The 22,230-nt window shown below is 42.3% G+C and overlaps 1 protein-coding gene and 1 long non-coding RNA gene across 6 annotated transcripts in view; one reads left to right on the top strand and one right to left on the bottom strand.

Annotated features, from left to right (window-relative positions):
• Positions 1 to 22,230, bottom strand: part of ptprub (protein tyrosine phosphatase receptor type Ub) — a 165,972-nt gene that overhangs the window by 35,440 nt on the left and 108,302 nt on the right. For all 5 annotated transcript variants that reach the window (XM_046044278.1, XM_046044279.1, XM_046044282.1 and 2 more), the window contains 7 exons: positions 19,488 to 19,781; positions 13,279 to 13,596; positions 11,329 to 11,438; positions 7,661 to 7,862; positions 6,095 to 6,197; positions 5,736 to 6,009; positions 1,171 to 1,207 (listed from right to left, as the gene is read on the bottom strand). In XM_046044278.1, the coding sequence (XP_045900234.1) occupies positions 1,171 to 1,207; positions 5,736 to 6,009; positions 6,095 to 6,197; positions 7,661 to 7,862; positions 11,329 to 11,438; positions 13,279 to 13,596; positions 19,488 to 19,781 (1,338 nt within the window). The remainder of the gene's footprint in view (positions 1 to 1,170; positions 1,208 to 5,735; positions 6,010 to 6,094; positions 6,198 to 7,660; positions 7,863 to 11,328; positions 11,439 to 13,278; positions 13,597 to 19,487; positions 19,782 to 22,230) is intronic.
• LOC123967920 lies at positions 9,921 to 20,296 on the top strand. Its single transcript, XR_006824375.1, has 3 exons — positions 9,921 to 10,056; positions 19,594 to 19,728; positions 20,184 to 20,296. It is a non-coding gene; the product is annotated as an uncharacterized LOC123967920 (long non-coding RNA).

The raw sequence follows: 22,230 nt of genomic DNA, 5'->3' as shown, positions 1-22,230 counted from the left end.
GCGGGGGGAGACCTCTGACCTGTCGCACCTTGAAATTGGAAATCACCCCAAGAATTCTTTTTCCTATCAATATGCCTTTCAGGTTGTTTTTTTACTCGGTTACATCATGCTGCATGTGGATGATGTAAAGCTGGCAATTTTTTTACATCATTACTTTCCATTGTGTATTTTTCTTTCCTCTTTCTTCCCTTCTCGTCTCTATTTTCATCACAATCTTGCTTATTTACTCAATAAAATTTTATTATTTTGACTTTTGGAGCTCCATTATCCATCTCTTTCTTTCTTTCTTTGCTTTGCGTCAACAAAAAAAGGCAAGCACAGTGTACAAAGCCTATTGCAGAGAGAAAGCATAATTAATCAATGCCCAACCGAGTGTCTTTGTGAAGCAGACGGAATGAGACACTTAGTTTGATGGCTGGCCTCGCTTTTTGGCTTTATGCTTGAGGAGAGCCTCATCTCTTTCGTTTTTTCACTCACAAAAAGCGGCCTTCAACAAAAAAAAGACACCCCGGCAAGACAATTTACTTGCAAGGCTCTGCTTATTGTTGCGGTGCTATGATAACTATAAATACATGACTTTTATTCGCCATGATCTGACAGTGTACTATGGTGGAGGGGCTCTCCTGCCACCAAGACTTAAAGTCAATTTCCCTGCCCTTTTCATGTCCCTTTGAATCCAAAAGCTGAGGTACAGAAGTGGAGGGTGAGGGGGGCAGGGCTTTCTCATAGTTATAGGCCAAGGTAGCTCCATCTGGAAGTTTTGATCTGGAGGACTTTTCTGGACTGTGCCGAGGTCAAAGCACTCAGATGTAGCCATCTAGTGGGCTGCTGATGAGAACAAAGAGACTGCCTTTGATATAGTGTGTCCCTGTGTCTGCCCCCAAACAAACAGGATGAAAGCCTGACCTCTAATCCCTCCCTGCTTGTTGCCCTTTTCTCAGAGGCACGCTGCGAAACAACCAGGACCGTCAGAGAAAATTTGTCCAGATCCCCACCTTTGTACTTGAGAGAGAGGTGAACAACAATACTGTTAAAGTTATATTCTTAATTTCTTATCTTAGAACAATAGGAATTAAGAAGACAATTTTTGCAAAGCGTTTAGAGACGATGCAGGAAAATTCATTCAAGGTTACAGTGTTTGTGGGAGGACAAATATTCATGTTGAATTACCTTTGCGAGCGATGCGGATGCAGTTTATTCTGGATTCCTGAAAGAGAAAGAAAACACATGCATCAGAGGGGAGGCTGTCGCTTTGCATTCAGCATAAAAGAAATGTGATAAAAGGAAAGAGGATGATGTAAAATACTGAGCCGAGACACACACATATCTCACGTTGAAAATATGACCACAGCTGATAAAAACACATTCGGAATGAGCAATAAAACATGATGATTGCTCTGCTGACACACAGGAAACATGTGAAGTAGACTAACTCTGGACCACATCTGGAACCACAGTGCTGCCTCCCCTCTCTACTGTTTCAAACATCTGATTAAACATTCAAATGACTAAACGTAAGTGGGTTGCACTTCTCTCCTCTAAAAAAGCATAATTTAATGTATGATAGAGACACATATAAACTACTGGGAAATGATTCAGACTGAAAGGACAAATAACCTCTGAGTTAAGAGTCCAATTGATGACATGAGATTACAAAATATCTAAAATCTGAGAGCTGTGGTGAAGTGTGAGAAGGAGATTCTAGCTGAAGGAGCAAAGATGAGAGTTGAAAGGGAGTGAGCATAATTAAGAGGGGGGTTTCAGACCAGCGCACTACTATGAAAAGGAATTAATTTTATTCAAATTTCAGCTGATGACATCTCGGTGCTATGAAAAGGACCTTTATCAAACTGTACTAATGAGATCCAAGACTGTAATCCAATTCCATCATGCCACTTCTTGGAGGAGATGCATTATCAAATTAAGATTTACAGATGCTAATTCAGGCATTATGGGACAATTATTAAAATGTGCTCATTCGGAAATGAGCAAAAACCACTTTCCACAAACTCGAGTTAAACTACTTTTTTTTAATTGAAAACCCACTTCAAGCTGACAGACACTTGAACAAACTCTAAACCCGGTGGTTTGATCTGAAAATAAAGACCCATACTGTAGACAAACATGATGTCTGTCAGACAGACTGTCCTTTTATTTCCACAAACCAACCATGCACATTCAGAGAATGACACAATGTACTGTATGTACTTTCATTTATCTCTCTCAAGTCTCTCGTTAACTTCAAATATGGATGTAGTGTACATTTTCTTTTTCAGAATAATCAGGGCTATTGAAAAAAGAAGATTCACTTGTTTTGAATTGTTGCACTCAAGATTTATGATGGATTATGCATTATATAGCAGAACGCTGACGTCAAATATAGCGGCTCATTACAGAAACAGTGACATCTGTAAGGCTTTAGGTGAAACTGACAGCAACAATGAACTTTCAACAGCATCACCATAACCAATGAATGAAGCAGGCAAGAATTGATGAAGTAACATAATGTAAACATAAACGTAACGTAAAGTGTAACCATTTTGGAAAATACCACAGGACAAATAGAGTCTACAGCCACGCTATAGCAGCTCTATGAGACTGCACTCAGGCACAGTATGATCTGAATGCTAATGCAGCATGCTAACATGCTCACTATGGCAATGCTAACATGCTGATGTTTAGCAGGTATAACGTATACCATATTCACCGTCCTATTTTAGTGTGTTAGCATGCTAAAATTTAATGAAAAGCACTAAACACTTGGTAGAGTTGAGGCTGATCAGACCTTCATTAATTTTGAAGGTATCTGGTTAAAAACATATTGGACAGATTAATGAATTTTGACCTGATGATGGTGGTTAAAGGCAAAGTCATTAGGATTCATCCTCTGATGACCATGAATGACTGCGATCAACAATGATTTTATGTTGACATACTATCTCTGGATCCTTAAATCCTTGTTTAATCTGTTTAATTTTTTAAGTTTAAGAAAGAGTTAATTGGCGAGCTCTAGATTGTGGGACACACTTCACACGTCTAGTCATGCTGTACCAGTCAGACCAGAGGCTGGTGGTTCCTGGCAGCTCTAAATACAAAACACAAATGCCAACACGCGACACAGGGCTCCACAGCTTGCTTGTGTGTGAAGTTGGGAGACATAAGAGCAAATAAATGACTTTGCTGTGGCCTGCAAAGTTACAGTCTGTATAGTCTTTCAAGTACATCTTTAGATAAATCTATCAAAAAAAATTAGAGAGGCTTGACAGCTACTCTGCAGATAATTAGCATGGGTAAATGCCAAATATCATGAGTCCCATACAATGTTCAAGTTTCCCATTGACTGCCACTGACGAACACAAACTTCAACAGAGCACACATTCCCTAATTTAATGCATTGTGCAATTAAATGATAAAATAAGTAAGCTGACAGTTCAGTTTTTATTTTAATAAGGCGTTCAGGCCGCAAATATCTTACATGATGACTTTATCACCACTTCCATATGCAGAAACCCTATCAGCAATTGTTTTATCCGAGTAAATATGTGACTTTCTGTTTTCTGATGTTTCATCCTTAGGAAAGAACTGCTTTCAATGCCTGCCACCCTTGTAGTTCAAGAGCAGGTACAGCTTTTTTTCTTCTTCCATAACAAGTTGGCATAAGGTAATTATGTGTTCCTCTTCGGTGTACAAAAACTACTATAAAAATATCCCACAGTACATGTGTATGCTGAATGCATTTATACTTCCATACAAAATCAAATTTAGAATGCTAAAATTCTCTATTTGGGCCTTCGGAGTGAGCACAGTGCGAAATTGTAAAAGGCTTGAAATGCATAATTGCACATTGAGGATAAGCAGGAAGAGAAAATACAAAATAGCACATACACATTTAGCAATTGCCAAATCTTTCCAGTCCATACGAGCTACACGAGCCAAAACTTAACATCTGCTTTGTGGTTTTAATAGGCTCTCTCATTAACACTTGGACGTGAGTGCTGTCAAAAGACTGTGTGAAGTGAGAAATAATAACTCTGTAATGTTAATAAAATCATTAACAGGCAAAAAAGAGGGAATAATTTGTTGGTCTATTAGTGAAATGCGTTATGCTCTTTTATTTTATCTTACTTTAAGTAATTAGCACTTTTTCTGCCACAGTCCTCATGTTTCAGTTCATGTTATCATAGCCCTGCTGGTGACTGGTTATATGCCCAGAAACCAGCTTCCACTCAAGTGTGCTGTACTGATTTGAGCTAAATCACAAGCTTTTTTAGCATACATTTAGTAAAAATAAAAAAACTTAATAAAAAAAGATTGAGTGCTTAAAAAGAAGAAACATCACACCGACAACAAAGACTTTGCATCAACAGAGGTCTGATGTCTGAAACACTAGAATGAAGCAGAGTGTGTAATTAAGTGTTTGCAGGAGTATGGCTGTCATCTTTTGTCGTTCTGCTACTGTATTTCCATGGGAAGGCAGCAATGTTGGAAAGACTGGGGACAGTGCTGGATGTATGATTTGGCACCTCATTCCACTCATTGTGGGTCATGGGTGCTGGCCCCCTGCCAGGCAAAACAAAACCTAATCCCATCCGCCGGTTAAGCCAGGCCTCCCCTATCTAATCCCATGCTTAGCAGCCTAGTTGTGTGAAGTGCTCACACTGCAGTCACTCCGTGTATTTCTCCACTGAATTGGAAAAAGATGCTACTGGTTGGGATGAGCCTCCCAGCTCTGTTTAAAAAAAAAAAGTGACGTGATCACAAAGTAACCACTGACAGGACTCAAAAAGTCAAACAGACCAGTATCGCAGCCTACTTTTATTTATTCCCAGTTGATGATCACAGAAGTCTGCGTTACCTACGGCAACATTTCTCAGTCTGCAAACATTAAAGCAGCAGCTTTCTACCTCTGATCATCTGCACCTGTGCCCAATTATCCTTAAGTAATTGCCTCACCCAGGTAGCAGCTCTTCCTGTAATGGAATTTGGAAAGGTAATCTGGTGTCCTCTGGGTATGACTGAAGACTGGGGGGGGGGCTTCATGTGCTCAAGAACGGTGAAATGGATGGAAAAACACAACAGTGTGAAATAACGCACTGCTTCTCAGCTAACAAGGTCTACAACCCAGATTCACAAGGTTTTTGCGACGAGGATACAAATGCAAAAATGTAAAAGCTTTTGGCCTTGTTTTGTGTTACCTTAGTGTGCATCCACTGGCTATTTTCAATTCAACTGATTAGGCACGTAAAGAAACAGAGGGGAAGGTAAGGACAATAATGAAAGGATCGCTGAACAAGGGACATGAAGTAACAGGACAAAAAAGAAAGGCACAGGAAAAGCATAGATGAAGTGAAGTACGTTGTTGACTCTGAGTAATCCCGGCTAATCACAGCTTTGCTAGCTATAAGTAATGCATACAAGTAATTCCCTGATTCAGACATGCTTTGTTTGCGAAGAATCAAAGCTGCTGGATATAAACATACATCATTTCCAAGTAGCTACACTGCCAGCTCAGTGTGTTTTCATCCAACAACCCCTTTCACAGCACAAATACTCTTTCAAGGGTTGTGAGCCCAGACAATGCCAACTGTCCTACAGCGTCAACCGTAGCATTAGTAACTACTCATTAACACTGTTCATCACCAGCGCAGAATTATTCTGAACACTCACGTCTGCCGCTAATCGATTAAGTGTTGCCAGATCTGCTGCACCACTGGTGGGACTCCACAATCACTCACCCCTCTGAAGTTGCTCATAGCCTGGAAGTAGACAAGGTAGCTTTTGCGTGGGTCCAAAGGGCTGTTCCAATAGCCGTTGTAAGTGTGATTGTCGCCCACAGTGAAGGGACTGGCCTCTGGGAGGCTGCTGGGTGGCAGCTCGGCTGTGTAGTAGTGTGGTGTGCCCCGGGCCTGCGCCTCACCATGGGACATGGGCAACGGGAAACACTCCTGAAGCCCCAGCTCTCTCTTCACTTTCTTCCCTGTCTCTTCTTCAACCACCACCTGGTACGTACTGGACACCGCGTAGATGTGCACTTTTAATAAGCCATGTTTGGTATAAAAAGATCTAACATGTACATTTGAGATTATTTCCTCACCTGACAGGTGCCCCTCTGCCTTGGGCGGGGCGCAGCAGGACAGTAATTGTGCTCTCTGTCTCACTCAGTGGGGACGGCATGTCTCCATAATCAAACGTAGGAGCTGAGGACACACAGACACACACTCGCATGTCAGTAATAATTAAGGCACATGCACACACACACTGCCTTATCCAGTGTTCATTTGTGCCACATTAATTCAATTTAAACACAGTCTCTGCTTCTCCCCCCTTCCACATAAACATGTTCAGTCCCTCAATGTCTCGTGAAACTAACAGACCTCTTGGAGCTATCCCTTTCTCCACACAAATGGCTAAAGGTGCTAAAATACCCCATACCCATAATAAACACTTTGAATTTCCAACCTTGTTGTCTTGGATCCAAGTAAAAGGAATGGGTTTCTAATTTTAATATCAATTGTCAATTAGTGAGGGGAAGGAGGGCAAACTATTCATGAGGAATCAATGATTATCATGTTAAAAAGCAGTTTGCTAATACCGCAGCAGAAAAGAGCAGCTATCATTAAGGAGAACTGAATGTGCGTTTGTTGACATTAAAGGTCTGTTGCGGTTTGTAAAACTAAAAGAGGGTTTGACGCCTGATGCCAGATAGAGTATGTTTGAAGGATGATTGTGTGTCAGCCACGGCGGTGCACACGTCTGAATGCGTGTGTGTGTGTGTGTGAATGAGGGAATGTGTGTAGCTGGATACTCTGCGGTGGGTACTGCTTGAAGATGCTGACAGTAGTAGCTGTTCAAGGTGTTCAGTGTTTGCTAGCTGTCAGTGCAGATTTAAGAGATGCTCAGTGTAAGTGAATGTTCTGTACCGTGGGCCAGTGGAGGAAGTTGAGGATGATCTACAAAGACTTTTGGACTCTATCTGAGGTCTGGCTTTGTGCCAATGTTCTGTCTGACATACAGCCAGTAAGCAGTGATTGTGCACTAAATCTATAATTAAACAAACCCGGCGTCTCTGGAAAGAGATAGGGGCAGACGGAGTGAATAAATGTGTGAGCGAGGCAGGGTGGGAGTGGCTGTGTTGTGCGTTCCTAAGGGGTGTAATCCCATCCCTTAACAAGCGCAAATGCATCATTAAAAGGAAATAGAAACACAGAGACTGGATTTCTATCACCAGTAATAAGCTCTGAGACTCTTTGGAAGTGACATTCTGGTCCCAGGAATGTACTGCATCTTTCTTTATACATAACACACAGCAGTGTCCCTTCTGTGGTGTTTCTCCGCTTCGTACGAGTTAATTTATGTCTTGAAGACTGTGAGATGACAGTTTGTCACTAGTTTGGAGAGGCAATGGAAAATAGCTCTTACACTCTGAGAGCGGTAGTTTTGCCTCTGTGAGAGTAGAAAGATGCCGAGGTCAAAAGACAGAAAACCTGGATCCTAATTATAGCACACAGTGGGTGAAGTCTAGTGTTTTGTACCTGCATACTACATCAGTGATAGGCAGTGATGGCACACCGAGCACCCTCTACATGGAGAGGCCTGTTTCCATTTCCATTTTACAATTTTCTCCCTCACAAGCATGGATACTCATAGTCAGTGACAATACCTGAGATGTTAGTGGTGATTTCGGTGAGGGCGGTCTGGCCAAAGCCCTTGGCAGTACGGGCTCGAACGGAGATAAGGTAAGTAGTTCCGGGGTGGAGGTTGGAGAACATGTGGTAGGTCTCATTCTTCAGTTTGGACACAGTTCTTCTAGGTCCTGGGACGTTGATGCCTGGATCAGACGACTCAATACTCTGGTAACTGATCTGTTGTTGGGTGAGGAAAAGAAAACCAAGATGGTCTCAGGTAATATCATAACAACCAGGGTCACCTTGGCACTGATTTTTTGCTTCGTTTTTGCAGCTACTAGCAAAGAAGTTTTATACTTATCAGAGGAGGTCATTAACTCAGTGCACAAATAAATCTGTCTTAAGTAATATTTCTACATTTGACTGATATGATTCAGTTCACTCACAGAAATTAATATGCTTATCTAAAATCTATGTGCTAATTGCTCATGTGGGTTTATACTTTTAGATGAATGGGACTTGACTGGCATTGGCACTGTTAAGTCAAAGTCTTAGAAGAAACCTGGAGTTTTTCAAAAAGTACTGAGTGGACAATTATTTTCTGACTAAGTAATTCACAAAAAGTGAATTCAAATGTGCTAAGTGTTTATGAGATCAATTTATTGCTTGTTAACACCATTTTAACACAATTGCTGTACATGAGTGTCCTTTACAATTAAAATCTTTTATAAAGTTTTTCCTCAAGAGGTGATATGCCTTGCCTGCACGGTACTCTCATGAAAATTTCAACTTACTCTTTGAAATAGTCGAGGGCTAAATGAGATGACCTCACTGCAATCAGACGAGGGTGTGCATATTAGGATATATGTTGGAGCTGGGAGAGATCCACTTCACTGAAGGAATGAACACTCACGTACTGTTTATGCTCATATGCTTGTATTACACACACACACATGCAGCGCACACCACACATACAGAAGACGGCACACAAGCCAAACCAAAGGCTTTGCTGATTATTATAGGAAGAGCTTAATGCCTGCTCATGCCTCCTTAGTGTGAAGATAGAATTATGAGCCATCCAGTGACTAAACACAGACAGATCTCTGTGTTTCCTCAACAAAGGCAGACATAAAAGATGCCTGCCAGTGCACAGAGTGGCGAGGAGGGCTTGCAGGACAGCACGGCGGTCGATGGGCTCAGGCAGAGTGGTCAATGGTTTAATCTGAGAGAAATGAAGAGGATTTCTACAGCTCTGTATAAAGCTTTCTCCGTCAACCGAGAGAGATCAACACACAACAGAGTAAAAAATCCTGTGCAGTTTCCACTTTATATGTCAAACCACAAATCCTATCCTTGAGGCGACATTGCAAGAGAAGAGAGGCCAAGGAAAGAAGGATTAAGGATAGGTAGGCAGGCCTACTGATGGCTTACCACAAACAGAGAGCAAACAGTAAATCCAAAATCATTATCCCACAAAATGTAAGGCCTACAGCACAACAGATCCATGCGCGCTATCTATTCTTAAAGCAGAGCTTTATTTTAATGGCACAAGACCAGCGTTACATGATAGGCCACGTGCACCAGGTCAGTGAGGGGGTATCTCAGCATTGCTGCTATTTTTATATATGATATGAGCACAGTGAACCATGTGCTAAAAGGTTGGGTGAAGAAGAACACAAATAGGAGCAGAGTGGTTTGGTGATTAAGCACATATCTGTACTGTGCCAGTCGCAGTGGCACTTGAAGAAAATTGCTCACTAAACACAGAGGAAAGTATTTTTGCATGAGACACGAAAATACTAATAGAACTGGCACATTTCAGTTCCAGGAAAATGCTAAAATTTTGTAGTGACGCTCGAGTGCAATTGTCCAATCCCAGACTGGCAACAGTAACTAGGCACGGCTGGCCTGTCAAGCTTTGGATTTCTCCAAATGTGAGGCAGTGTGCATGTGAGAGTCTGTTTCTTTCTAGCCTTTCCAAAACCCCAAAACACAAGAGCAAAAATGTAAAGAATAGATTAAGCAGTGTGTTAGTGTGTTTATCTGCTCCTACCTAAACTTCAAAGCTGGTGCTAATGCATGGCCGGCTAACTTACTACCTATTAGCATTATGGAGTTTCCACTGGCGGTGCGGTTTTAAGATTGCAACCAGGCATGTGCTCGTACGCGTCCGAAATACAACTGCTTTCATACAGAAATCCTGCAATAAACGCAGAAACACCTGCATGCCGGCTGTGCCTTTTCAAATAGACATGTTCAGGCTCTGTTACTTCAACGTTCCGTCTCAGAGGCAACTCAACACCGGCGCCGTACTTTTGATTCACCGCAGCGAGACACCAGCATATTGGTACAGTACTCCCGAAAAAAGGCAGAGTGACAGCGGCTAGAGAGAGACAGGAAGACAGCTTCACACAACATGGTGGAAACTCAGGTAAACTCCCACTGCAACATTACAGTAATATTTTTATCAGCTTGATGTTGAACTCGTTACATGATAACGGTACAGTGACTGCATTTAGCTGACATGCTACAGCGTTAGCTCGTCTACTGCTTTCAGTAACTAAGGTTACTGTCTGTATCTTTCACCGGAGGCTCAGCAATGTGAGCACAGCTACATGTATTGGATGATAATGAAACTGTTAGTGAGCTGGACTGAATATTATAACGAGATTGTGCCACACTTTATAATAATAAGACCGCAGTAAGTAAATTTACTGTAGTGTCAGTGGATGGCTCTTCCTCTGCGTTGTATATTATGTGGGTCATGTTAGTTACAGCGACTGAGAGGTGGAGAAGCTGTGTACCTGAGTATCGGTAAAAGGCAATAAAATCTAAATTGTAGGTTATGAAGCAAACATTGCAGGTCCGAGCTAATATAGCGTTAGCTGGCTGCTCCTGGCTGTATCACTATAGGATAGTAAACAAATCGCTCCACATTCGCTTTTTACCGTTACATCATTTCTTGAAGGCTTTCACACTTTGACCTAATACCAGTTGTACACAGGAAAGTCACATGGGTCGCGTTAGTTGGTGAAGTAATATGGAAAGCGATAAAACTTTGCACTGGATAACATTAGCAACTGCTCGGCATTAGTCGGCGAGCTAATGTGACTTTCTCCGTGTTTCTCCAGCTTTACTAATGCTTCATATTGTTTTTACTCAACATCATCTGAATCTGTTTGGTCTGATGGGCTTCAGCACATAAACCTTTATTGTTTTTTTGTATCCTTATGTGGAGCCTGTGTTTTGCTGGGAGCTGGTTGTTTTATGGTGTTAGTGGACTGCATGTAGTAAGCTGCGGTGTTTATATTATTTATATTTAAAAATCCTAATGGACATTATATCAAAGTTTAGGCTTACATTAGCAACTCTATTCTGCTTTTTATTGGATCACGCCAACCTTTGGAACCCGAAAAAATTTGAGAAGCCCAGTTTGAGAACCAATGTTAAGGGAAGTACTCCAGTAACCCCAACCAAACTCCTCACTCCTTATCCAAGATAGCATTTGCGGGTAGCCGTCATCCCCAAATCCTTTTCTTTCAAAATATACTGTTTAAATATATGAACAATAAAGCACAAAATCTAACATGTATCTTGCTCGTCCAAGTATGTAAGCTAAACTAACAATTAAGCTAACAATGTTAACAATTTTTTAAGTGACAGGACAGAGAATTTCAGCATGTCAGTGTCTCTCTGGGCTCACCTCATATTGGGTAATAAGGCCATTGGGCTCAACGGGCTCCTCCCATTTCAAGAAGATCATGTCATCCAGCGGGGTGAAGGTGAGTGACTCTGGTGCTATGCCTCCGGGAACTATAAGAAATTGTCAGAACAAACATTTGCCGGGGAAATTGAAGTGCTAATCGCACTGTGAGCCTTCTCCTGTCAATATCACAGAAGTGAATGTCACGGTGGCTCAGAACAATGCACCACATGAGACACTCAGACAGCCAGAGAGCAGCAGGCAGAGAACATCAGATAAGGACACAGTTAATTTATGAACCGCATCAATTATGTAACCACAAAACAGACAAGAGGAAAAAAATATAAGAAGGATATTATCATTTCATATCAATCTTCAGTCAAAGTTATATATTGAATAAATATATTGATGAATATGTCAGACGTTTGGTGGTAAACTTGTTTCTGGCTGGCAGTGAGAGGACTTTGAATGCCCGAAACACTCAACATTAGACTGTGTTAACAGTTTTTTGGGCTATTCGGCTGCAGTCCCCGTGGTCTGTGTGAGCGCTTTACAGAGGAAGACTGTTATGTGAGATTCAGGCCTGAGGCTAAAGCAAGAGCCAAACAGCTGAGTCGACTGTTATTTTTGAATTGAGTTAGTCTAGAGGACAGAGTTGCTTATTAAGGCTTTTGGAAAAAGCGTTCATAATTGATGTGTACTGTATGTATATATACATTCATATATTTATCTTTTATCATTTTCACAAAAAAAACCTTTCTTTTGCTCCCTCTCTCTTGATCTTTTTCTGTCTTTGTCTGTATCTATCACTTTATGAAAAATCTTGTTTGTTTTGATTTTTTCATGGCAGAATTGATTTCTCCCTCAGCCGTCATGCAGACTATGTGCTACAGCACAAAGGAATAATGGGAGATAAGAAATAAGCACAAAATCCTATCTCAGGGTTGCTGGAGTCTCAGATATGTTTTTTCTTTTATGTTATTTTCATCTGGAAATGAAAAGGATCTTTTGTGATGCTGATTCAACCTCGGTCAGATGGTCACCCACTCTGTATTAATGTGCTAGGGGAAGACAGAGGACCTGGCAGAGTTGTTGTGTGTATTAAGTGTTAATGTATTGAAATATTTTGCCGCATGAGAAACAAAATGATACATTCTGATTGTATGAGTGCTAGTTGTGGGAAGCCTCAGGTCTGGATAGTCTCCTTTCTGACATTTACTATGGGAATAGTTAAACAATTTGAGGTGTTCTAGTACATTTTAGACGACACGCTCCTCCTAAGCTATCTAATGTAGTTCACGTGATGATAATTTAAGATAACCCTAGGTCTCTCTGAATAAAATGTTAAGAAAGTAAAATGCACATGGAGTTGGAGGACAGCTGGATCATTTTGCCAGACTCTTCACAGCAGTTTTAAACACTAAATTATTGCACTGCCAGCATTCAGTAGACACCAAACACATTGTTGTGGCCAGACACCTGTGCTATGAAAGTAGTAGTAGTAAGATTGCTTGTACCAGTTTATTTGGTGCAGTACACCTTGCTAATACAACAGTCCTGCTGTAAATCCTACTTTCATGAATATTATAATGTTCAGTTTTGGTTCCAAATGTTTTAAAGAGGTCTTGATTCAACTTTATGATCATTCTGGAAGCTGCAGATAATGTTGCTGTTGATTTGTACTGCATTGTACTCACAGGTGTTTGTGTTTTTTAAACTACATCCCCATTTACTCGTCTGTAAAACAGTTTAAACTAAAATGGAAAAAACTTTATTAGACTGCATTAGGTTAACTATGTGTGGCTAACATCCTGGCAAATATATATAAATTTTCAGGTAGTCATTTTTCTCAAATAAATGTTCACCATTTTGTAGCGACACTTTTCATTTTTAGTTTTTCTTTCTTCCGTTTCCATATGATCTTTTCTGTAACCTCCTCCTGAGACTTACTGTCCTCCTCAGTCTGGAAGGTGACCTCTCTGCCCTCTTTCTTTCCCTCTGGGTTGGCCAGTGACAGACGGACATAGATGCCGTGGTAGGGTGGCAGATCACGAAGCGTGAAGCGTGAGGCGTTGTGTTCCACTGCCAGGCACTCGCGCACGGTGGTGTTGTGGCCTCCACCACCTCCCGCCGTGGTGTAGCGGTAGCACAGGGACACTGAGTAGGTGTGGCAACGTGTCAGGTTGAACGCCAAATTCTCCCACTGCAGGGACAACTGCCTGGACTGGATATCTGTGGCCGTGAGGCCCCGCAATGTACGCATGGGCTCTGGGAGGAAGGAAGGAATATTGAAGAAAAAGAAAAGAGGCAACTGAGTAATAAAGAAAGTAGAGTTGCAGACAAAAACAAGCAATGTCATTAGAAAAGTCCTGAAGACACAACACACAATTTTAGAAAATGAAAACACCAGTAGCATTGTTTTATAGTGAAATATCTGATTTAAGACAGCACATGCTAGTGTCACTGATGTCCCAGGACTACCCCGGCAGTTTTTCACTCACTCCCCTTCTACATGCCGCCATATTACCCCACCACAACATGGAGGTCAACATTTTGCTGCCAGCACAACACACCCACATTCCCCATGGCAGAGCAGCAGCTCATGCCAATTGCGCTAATTAATCGGACAGGCTGCGGGTTGCTGTCACACTCCCATCAGTCCCCGCCTCTGTGTTGCAGAGCAAATTGACTATCCAGTAGTTACTTCTTTGGCCTGAGGTTTAATCCACACACAAAAATGGCAGTGCCATACAAGGGCATTCACTTCCGCTGGTCACTTTTACTGCTGGGTCATGGCGATGGCCTGTCGCATATTTTTAGAAGGCACCATGTTAATTCTGGTCACTGCCGAGTTAACCCTGACTTTTTCTGACTAAAAGAACAACAGCTCTGTCTTTGATATCCTCCTACATTGTAATGGCTAGCTGAAAGATACAGAGAGCCTCTATACAGAGACACAGACGAGCTAGTGTTCGTGAGGACGTCCGAAACTGAAGCGAGGATGAGTTAAGCCAAGGACATCCTCAGTATCAATGGAGGCATTTATCAGTGGTCATTATTAACACAATCAATGCCTTTTTGTCAAGCAATATGTAACATAATGTATTGTATTGCTATATTCTTTTAATAGGGCATGTTGAGTAATGGGCCAGGGAGGCAGGGAATGACAGCAGAGATATGGGGTACAGCGAAAGATCATTGGAGTTTAAGGTTACTGGCCAAGGTCTTCATTTCTTCACTGACTTGAACACTCAGTGGGATTCTCACTGCAGCACAGATTAGTGCAGGGAACTTAAATAAGGCGGCTAATGCATCACTGAGCAGGGGCTAATGCACTAAAACAAGAATTATCTAAGAAAATTGATGTGAACGGTGTTCAAGGACACACTAACACACAGATATGGACACATTTACTGTATGAAATAATCATTTGGCTATCTCTTTATCATTCTCTTTTTTTATATATTCTCCCTCCTTTCTCTCTCTCTATGTATATATTTTACATGTATGTTTAAATATACATAAATTATCACGCTAACATTATCAGATACAATAGCCCTATTCCCAATTTCTTATGCATGTATTACTGCCTATGGTGGAGCAATTCTTATAAAGTGAAATTTTATGACACTTCCAATCTATACTGAAGGTCTCTGCAGTCACCAGCTTTCTCTTTTAATTTGCTGTCTGGCATCTCATACTAGATGGAAATATGACCAGAGCATTGATCTGAACCTCATTCAGACTAATGTGACGGTGGATAAATGGGTGGGCGCAGTAATCTCAAAGTAGTAGACTGCACCGACCAAGATATGTTAAGCTTCCGTTGTTCAGTGTGACTGAGGATTGTCTTAATGGTGCAATTGATAGTCTGCACAGTCTGAGAGCTAAATAAAGAGAGGCATTTAACTGCTGAGTTGATGAAAGTACCGCCAAAGAGGCCACAGTGTGCTCATTGTGGGTTTTCTCAAAGTGGACATTTGTGCCAGCCCCTCCCCCTTGCCTTGTCTTATTTGTCTGTATGCCATGGGCACCCATTCTCTGGCACCCTGTGGCGTGAAAACTGCAGCCGCCCCAACATGGCCAAAAGCCCAGAGCACCATGTTGATCCTTGGCGATTGGAAGTTAGAATGGATGTGACAGGTTCTGGTTTATTATCTTCCCTAAAACTGTGACATGGGACAGCAGCAGGACATGGCTGAGTTGCCTTAGATTGCGTGCATCCGTGGAGGGGATCTGGACTGACTGTGTCAGACGAGAAAACCAAATTTATACAGACACGCACGCCTATAACCACGTGCAAGCAAAAACACAAGCACACATACATCCAAACACCCCAAATGTGGTCATATAGGGAATTCTGGCTCCGAGTGGACATGATGAACAGACATGCCAAGAAAAGGCAAAGCACTTGTGTTCCTAATGTGCCTAATTTTAGCCAGGCTCCAGCGTTGGCTGCCTCTAACAGACCAATAGCATCATGGGCAGGGGCTTTCCAGAAGGTTCAGTGACCCAACAGCAGGTGGAAGCCCATTAACGTAGTTTGGAGACCACCTGCAGTACAAATGCTCGCCTCTCCTCTGTGATTTACTTGAGGGGCTTCAAGCTGTACTAATGCACCGTGCTGATAATCACAGCAATGGCTCATCAAGCACACCTGGATGGCCATCAGAGCCCGGCGGAAACCATGTTCACATTCACGGCCATTAGTTTTACAGCACCCACACGAGGACAGCTCGGCTGCGCAAGGATGTGTATGTGTACGTGAAGCCAGCTAGCCAAAGTGTTTGGGAAGGAGGGAAATATTCAGCATGACCATGGAAGAGTGAAATTAGTCACGGCAGCAAGACACAGCTTCTTCCTCCTAAATAGGGTCCAAATATCCCTTCTGTTCACAGGATAGTTACCACCTCCCCGAAATCACCACAACAACCCCGCCTCTATTTTCTTGCGTGTAAACCTAATCAGGCCAACAGCAAAGGGGGACGATCAGGATTCAGCTTTGGAATGACGGGTCAGTAGGGGTAGTGTAGACCAGATGGTCGGTAGGCTGGGTCAGGGGAGCTCTGGGAGCCAGGTGCTGATTATAGTCTCCCGGAGGGTCAGGAAGGTGAGATACACCAGGTGGAGGAGGTTTCCATTGTTGCAGCTTACTGTAAAGTGTGCAACACCTCAACATGCCAAGGTAAGAACAATGAACACCAATCAAGCCGCGCAGGAGTGAACGCACATGCAGCTGCACAAAAAAATCTAATTCAACCATCAGTCACTCACAACTTTGTAGCCACCAAGACAGGGCGACCGGCAAAATTAATTTCACCTGTACTTCCTCTGTACTGAACTGGTACTGCATCTAAATGCCCTGTTTAACAGCTCAGCAAACACAGCAGTATTACTTATCCCACACATGGTTGAACAAGCTAATGTCACAGTGGTTGAAATGTAAATACATCATTAAAGGCTGAGTTTAGTGACTTTCACAAACACCAATACCAGCAACTGTGAAAGCAATTTCCATACGCTGTGAGTCCTCTCTCTCGCTTCACCTCTCGTACATTCACCCCCCCACCCTCATTTTTACTGTTGCACTCTCTCACTTTGAAAAACTACCCTCGCTCCCACACACAGAATCCAACACCACATCCTTCCCTCCACTCTGCCCTCCCTTGCTATCAACTCTGTTTTTCAACTTTTTCAGTGTGAATTGTCGGTGTCTCTTCAGTTGGGCCGGGGTTGCAGGGATTGGGGAGGGAGGGCCGGGAGCTCACTCATGGTGCCTGATGAATGAGGGGTGTCTTTGGCTGTTGGGTGAGGAGAGTAGCTTTAATATGTCATTGGAGAGGGGGCCTGGGAGTCTCTACTGGAGCGGGCTAGGGAGATATGTGAGGGATGCTGTGTGGCAGGAAGAGACCGTTGGGCATAGAAAAGAGTGATGACCATAGAAGACACAAATCCACAGACTGCCTTTGGGTAACACAAAGCTCTCCATTTCATGAGCACTGCCCACACATTGCAGATGCAGGCACAGGTAATGAATGCCTGTGTATCTCTGTGTATGCATCTGCATCAACACAGTACTCTTTGTGCTATATATGTGTACATATATTTAAAAGTAAGCATGGGTGTGGCCTGCTGGTATCCTGTCCTCATCTCCCTGGGTGTTCAGTGTCTGCACAGTGACAGGGGGGGAACAGATTTGAGCAGGTAGTACAAAATGTTCAACTGAGTGGAAAGAAATCCTGAGAGGAGGGAAAGCTTCCCCTGAATCACAGAATGAAAATAATTGATATTTAGATCTGCATTTTACTGGAGTTTCTGGAGTTTTAGGGTAAGCGAATGCCAAAATGAGTAAATGTGAATGCTGAATGAGTAGAAAAGACCAACAAAGAGAAGGAGCACGGACACCTAGTCTATTATGAAATTAGTTGAGCAACAGAGAATTAATTAGAATCTACTATTGTGTATGTCAGTAAAGCAAAAATGCCAAACATCCATGCTTTTCTTTTTCATATCTGACAGTAAACTGAATATCTTCTGGTTTGTGCTCACATGAAACAAGCAATTTGAAGACGTTCCGTTGGGCACTTGGAATGTATTAATGGCATTATTCAATATTTTCTGACATTTATAGACAAAAATCAGCTGCAGCCCTACAAATGTATCATGAATATGTGAAGTCTTACACAGTATGTTGTCCATAGCACTGTATGTCCGTCATTGTTTATTTAGACATTATTTTAAACTCATTTACAGTGTGCATCTGTGGGTACTGTGATTGATATGTCTCCACCACTGTCACCTACAAATTCTTGTCCATTTATTCCACTTGCCAGATAAAATGTCCATCTTCTTCAGTAGATACCAAAGAAGCCTGCTTTAGGCTAGCTACTGTAGTCAGCCAGCTGTTATCTTTTAAATAACGTCACACCAATATTGCCATGCTGGCAGCAAAAAAAGTCTCCCTTTCAGTCTCCTCAGCTGCAGAGCTCAGAGAACCAGTGACAGCAAATGTGCTTTTTCTTATGAGATAAGTATATGCAGCGACTGAGTCAGAACTTTTCTATCAGCTCCTCTCTGATTAAATTTTAGCAGATTATCGCAACAGATGCAGCCCCATAATGTAAGACCCTCTGAAGTTACGGTGTGTGGCTGTTGGGTATCAGTACTTTGAGCTGTGGATCTTTCATGGAATTTATTAATTAAGTACAAAGCAGACATATCTATAGGTATTATTTTACCTTAGATTAAATGCACAAGCCTATGCAGTTTGAAAAATCACAAAGCAGCTTCATGGTACATGTTGCATGCTGCCCCACGCTAGTGGTTTGTACCAAACTGCCAGGTGTTCAGTGCACTGTATTCCCTTACCCAGAGCTCTGGGGCACACAAACACCTAAACACTGTAATTCCCCTAAGCACTACACGTTGCATAATGAGTCCTCTCAGAGGATTGCCTCTGACCAATAAAAAAAAAAGAGATAAAACACCCCCCCCCCCACCCCCCCAAACATGAATATTGAGAAGACTGTAGTGACCTTTTTCCCTCAAGATTCAGATATAGCTACAAATTCCTTCTATAGAAAAGATATAAGGTAAACAATAATCCATGATTGAGCTTTGAACAAATAACATAAGGATGAAAACCTGGGTGGTGGGTGGTGTGTTTTCTGCTGGCAGCAGCATCTACTGGCTGATGAAAAGCAGTTTGTAGTAGCAGTAGCACTTAAAATAAAATACACTGTTAAAAAACACTGCTCTGTTATATGAATGAGTGTGTAGTTGATGGTTGTGTTACTCACCTGAACCTACGCACTAAGCTCTATTATCTAACACAGACTGTATAATACACTAGACCAGTGTCTGCCAACTTAAAGGGGTCTCAAAAACAATCTGAGGGGATTGAAATTATGTATATGTTTGTTCCTGGCTTTTGTCAATTTCTCTTTTTTCTTATGAAATAATTGATGCTTTGAGCTCTTCCGGCCTCCAAAAATCCTTCAAATTAACCAGGAAAAATCACTCTTAAGTCAAACTGATCATTCTCAAGTGTGCACTAAGACTATAACCTGTGACAACAAAGCTTATTTTTAAGAAGTCAAAAGCCAAAATGTTTAGAAGCCACTGCATTAGGTGACTACACCCTGAATTTCAAAGCTCACCTGCACATTTGGTCCTGCTCACAAGAGGCGGTCCAGGTGGGCCAGTTCCTCCCTCTCCAGGCCGTGTCAGCAGCACACTGATGTGGTACTCTGTGTCTGGATCCAGGTGCCACAGTTTATACGTGACCATGTTGACTCCATGCACCTCTGACCATGGAGATTGGCTGGCGCGGTACTCAATCTCCTTTCTGATAATGGGGCCATCTCCCAGGATAGAGTTGGTGTTGAGCTGGATGATCAGGTAAGTGGAGCCAGCACGCAGCAGCTGGGGTGGCGCAATGGGGGACGGAGGTACTGTGAGAGGAAATGAAAAGTGTTTTTTTTCTGTTCAAACACATGTTTGTATTGGTAAAAGCATTTGCTGGTGGGCCCATAACACTGTACGGTCTAGAGAGGGAAAGCTGCGGTATTCTTTTATTAATCAGCTGTATGCAAACAGATTTCTCACTATGTTAAAGCCCGCTGAGTCTTAAATGAGTCTCTAGAGAGTGTAGGATGTGAGCGGGTCAAACTGCATTCAAATAACAGATTAGTCATACCTATTAGCCAGGCATTCGGAGCCTTGCATACATTTGAGCAAATCAGTGAGTGAGGGAAGCAGCTGTGTATGCAGTGCACTGAATGTGTATGATCTTTGTAATTGAAGTGTTAAGTGCTGTACATCTTTTTCTCTAACTGAGTGTTCCGTCCTCACAGCTGGTCACCACGCTGAAAGGGGAGACTCTGCATCACTGACTGGTAAAAACTGGCCAAACCACGGATTAATTCCGTAGCCCGCCGGTCAAATGTCACTTACTGGCAGATCCAAGCGACTGAACAATTACACGGGCAACAGTGTGAGGGAGGGAAGGGAATGCTAAGGAAATGGGGACAAAGCATGAGAAAAGATCAGAGTTAGATCTGTGGCTGTGACTAATCCTTCATTCCCGCAGAGGCGCCTCTTGTCTTTTATGGCCCTCCTCTCTGCGGGCCTTCAACATTACCAGCCCCTCACCTCCACTCTGTGCTGCTTCCCTTTGCCTTGACTTAGCCTGCAGCAGCTCATCTTTGGGCTGTCAGGGACTGCATCCATAATGAAAGGCCAAATTTAGGCCATAGGCAAGCTGCCAGTGGGGCCATATTTAAAAACAACTCACTCATTCATAGCTAAAGTTCATAGCTCCAGAGTTTCTCTTCATTTATTTTGACAATTTTAAAATAATTTTTTTTCCTCAGTATATTTTTAGTAGCCTTTTTCATTGTTTCCCTCTGTATACAGAGCTATTCTCAAACTAGACATTGCTCTCAGTGCTACTTTCTGTTTAATTAAGGATTTCTCTGTACTGAACAGGCTGCAAATCCCTGAAAACGCATCTTCAAATGTGCTTGGGCTCAAAATATAACAACAATGGGGTGAAAACAAACACAAGAGACATACAGTACCTTAAGGAGGAAGAGGAAAATGTTTTATTCATTATGTGGACATGTTGCTGTCCTCTATGGGGCAATAAGAGAGCTTCATCATGATTCCTGCATGCAATCTACGGTCTTTGAGTGATGAGTGGATCCAACTCATTAAGGGGGTGATTAGGCCCTTCTCACCAGAGCAGTAGGGGGAGAGGGATTTATGAAAGTCTCGTTAAGGACTTGGTCTCAGCTCCTGTGAAATAGATTATAGAGTTACATCCAGTTGACTTGAGCATGACTTAGCTGGCCATCGCATCTACTTGTGGCGCAGAATGAGCGGTGCCAAAAATAACGTCTCTGTCCTGATTATAAATAAAGGAAGGAAAGCAACAACCACATGGATACTATAATACTTATTTACTGAGAGTGTGAGCACGCTAAATGGGATTTCATGGCCCTCTATGAGTACATTCACTGACTCCTCATTTACTGGCAGCTGCTGGTGAGAGGGTTTAGTAACATTTTGGCAAAAGGGCTCTATTTTGTACTGTAGCAATTGGCCTGTATCACATTACTAAACCGAATCCATGCTTCAATATCTATCAAAGGGATTTTCTTCATGCTTAAACAAAACAGGAGTCTACAGCCATGCTAGCAGCTCTGCGAGGCTGTCACAGGCACAGCGGTGCTTTGAGCAAAATGCTAATATCAGCTCGCTAAAATGGTTACAATGATGGTGGTAACTCGCTGGTGTTAAGCAGGTATATTGTTTTCAGACATTTCACAAATAACCACAAATGTCAACTTGCTAACGGTACTAGAGGAAAATTAAGGGATCACCAAAGTCATGTAGGATACATCATCTGGGCACCATGATTGTCTGTACAAAATTTCATGGCAATCCATCCAAAAGTTGTTCAGCTATTTCAGTCTGGACCAAAGTGGTGGATGACCAACTGATCAACATACTGACCGACAGAATGATATTGCCATCCATAGAGTCATGCCACTTGCACTGCTAAAAAAAGCATTTTTCTTTTGACCTTGCATCACTCTTTTAATAAAACATGTTATTACAGGTGGATCGTACAGTACAGGACGAGGAGATTGGGGAATTTTTCACATCCTTATTTCCCTTTCTCATCTTCCTTTTGCTGAGGGCTGCCGTTTGTTATGCCATCAAACCATCCCACAGCCATGTCATTACTATGCTGTCAAAGTGGTGTCAGGCTGTGGCGTTGGACTGAGTAATAGGAGTGAGGTCACCATCTGTGGTTCATGATTTGACAGGGGCTGCAGGAGTCCAAGTCAAGTGAACAGCTTTTTGACAGAGAGCTGAAGAGCTGAGTATGACAGC

Source organism: Micropterus dolomieu, linkage group LG03, assembly GCF_021292245.1.
Source record: "Micropterus dolomieu isolate WLL.071019.BEF.003 ecotype Adirondacks linkage group LG03, ASM2129224v1, whole genome shotgun sequence".
NCBI classification, from domain to species: domain Eukaryota; kingdom Metazoa; phylum Chordata; class Actinopteri; order Centrarchiformes; family Centrarchidae; genus Micropterus; species Micropterus dolomieu.
This window is presented reverse-complemented; position numbering and strand designations above follow the sequence as displayed.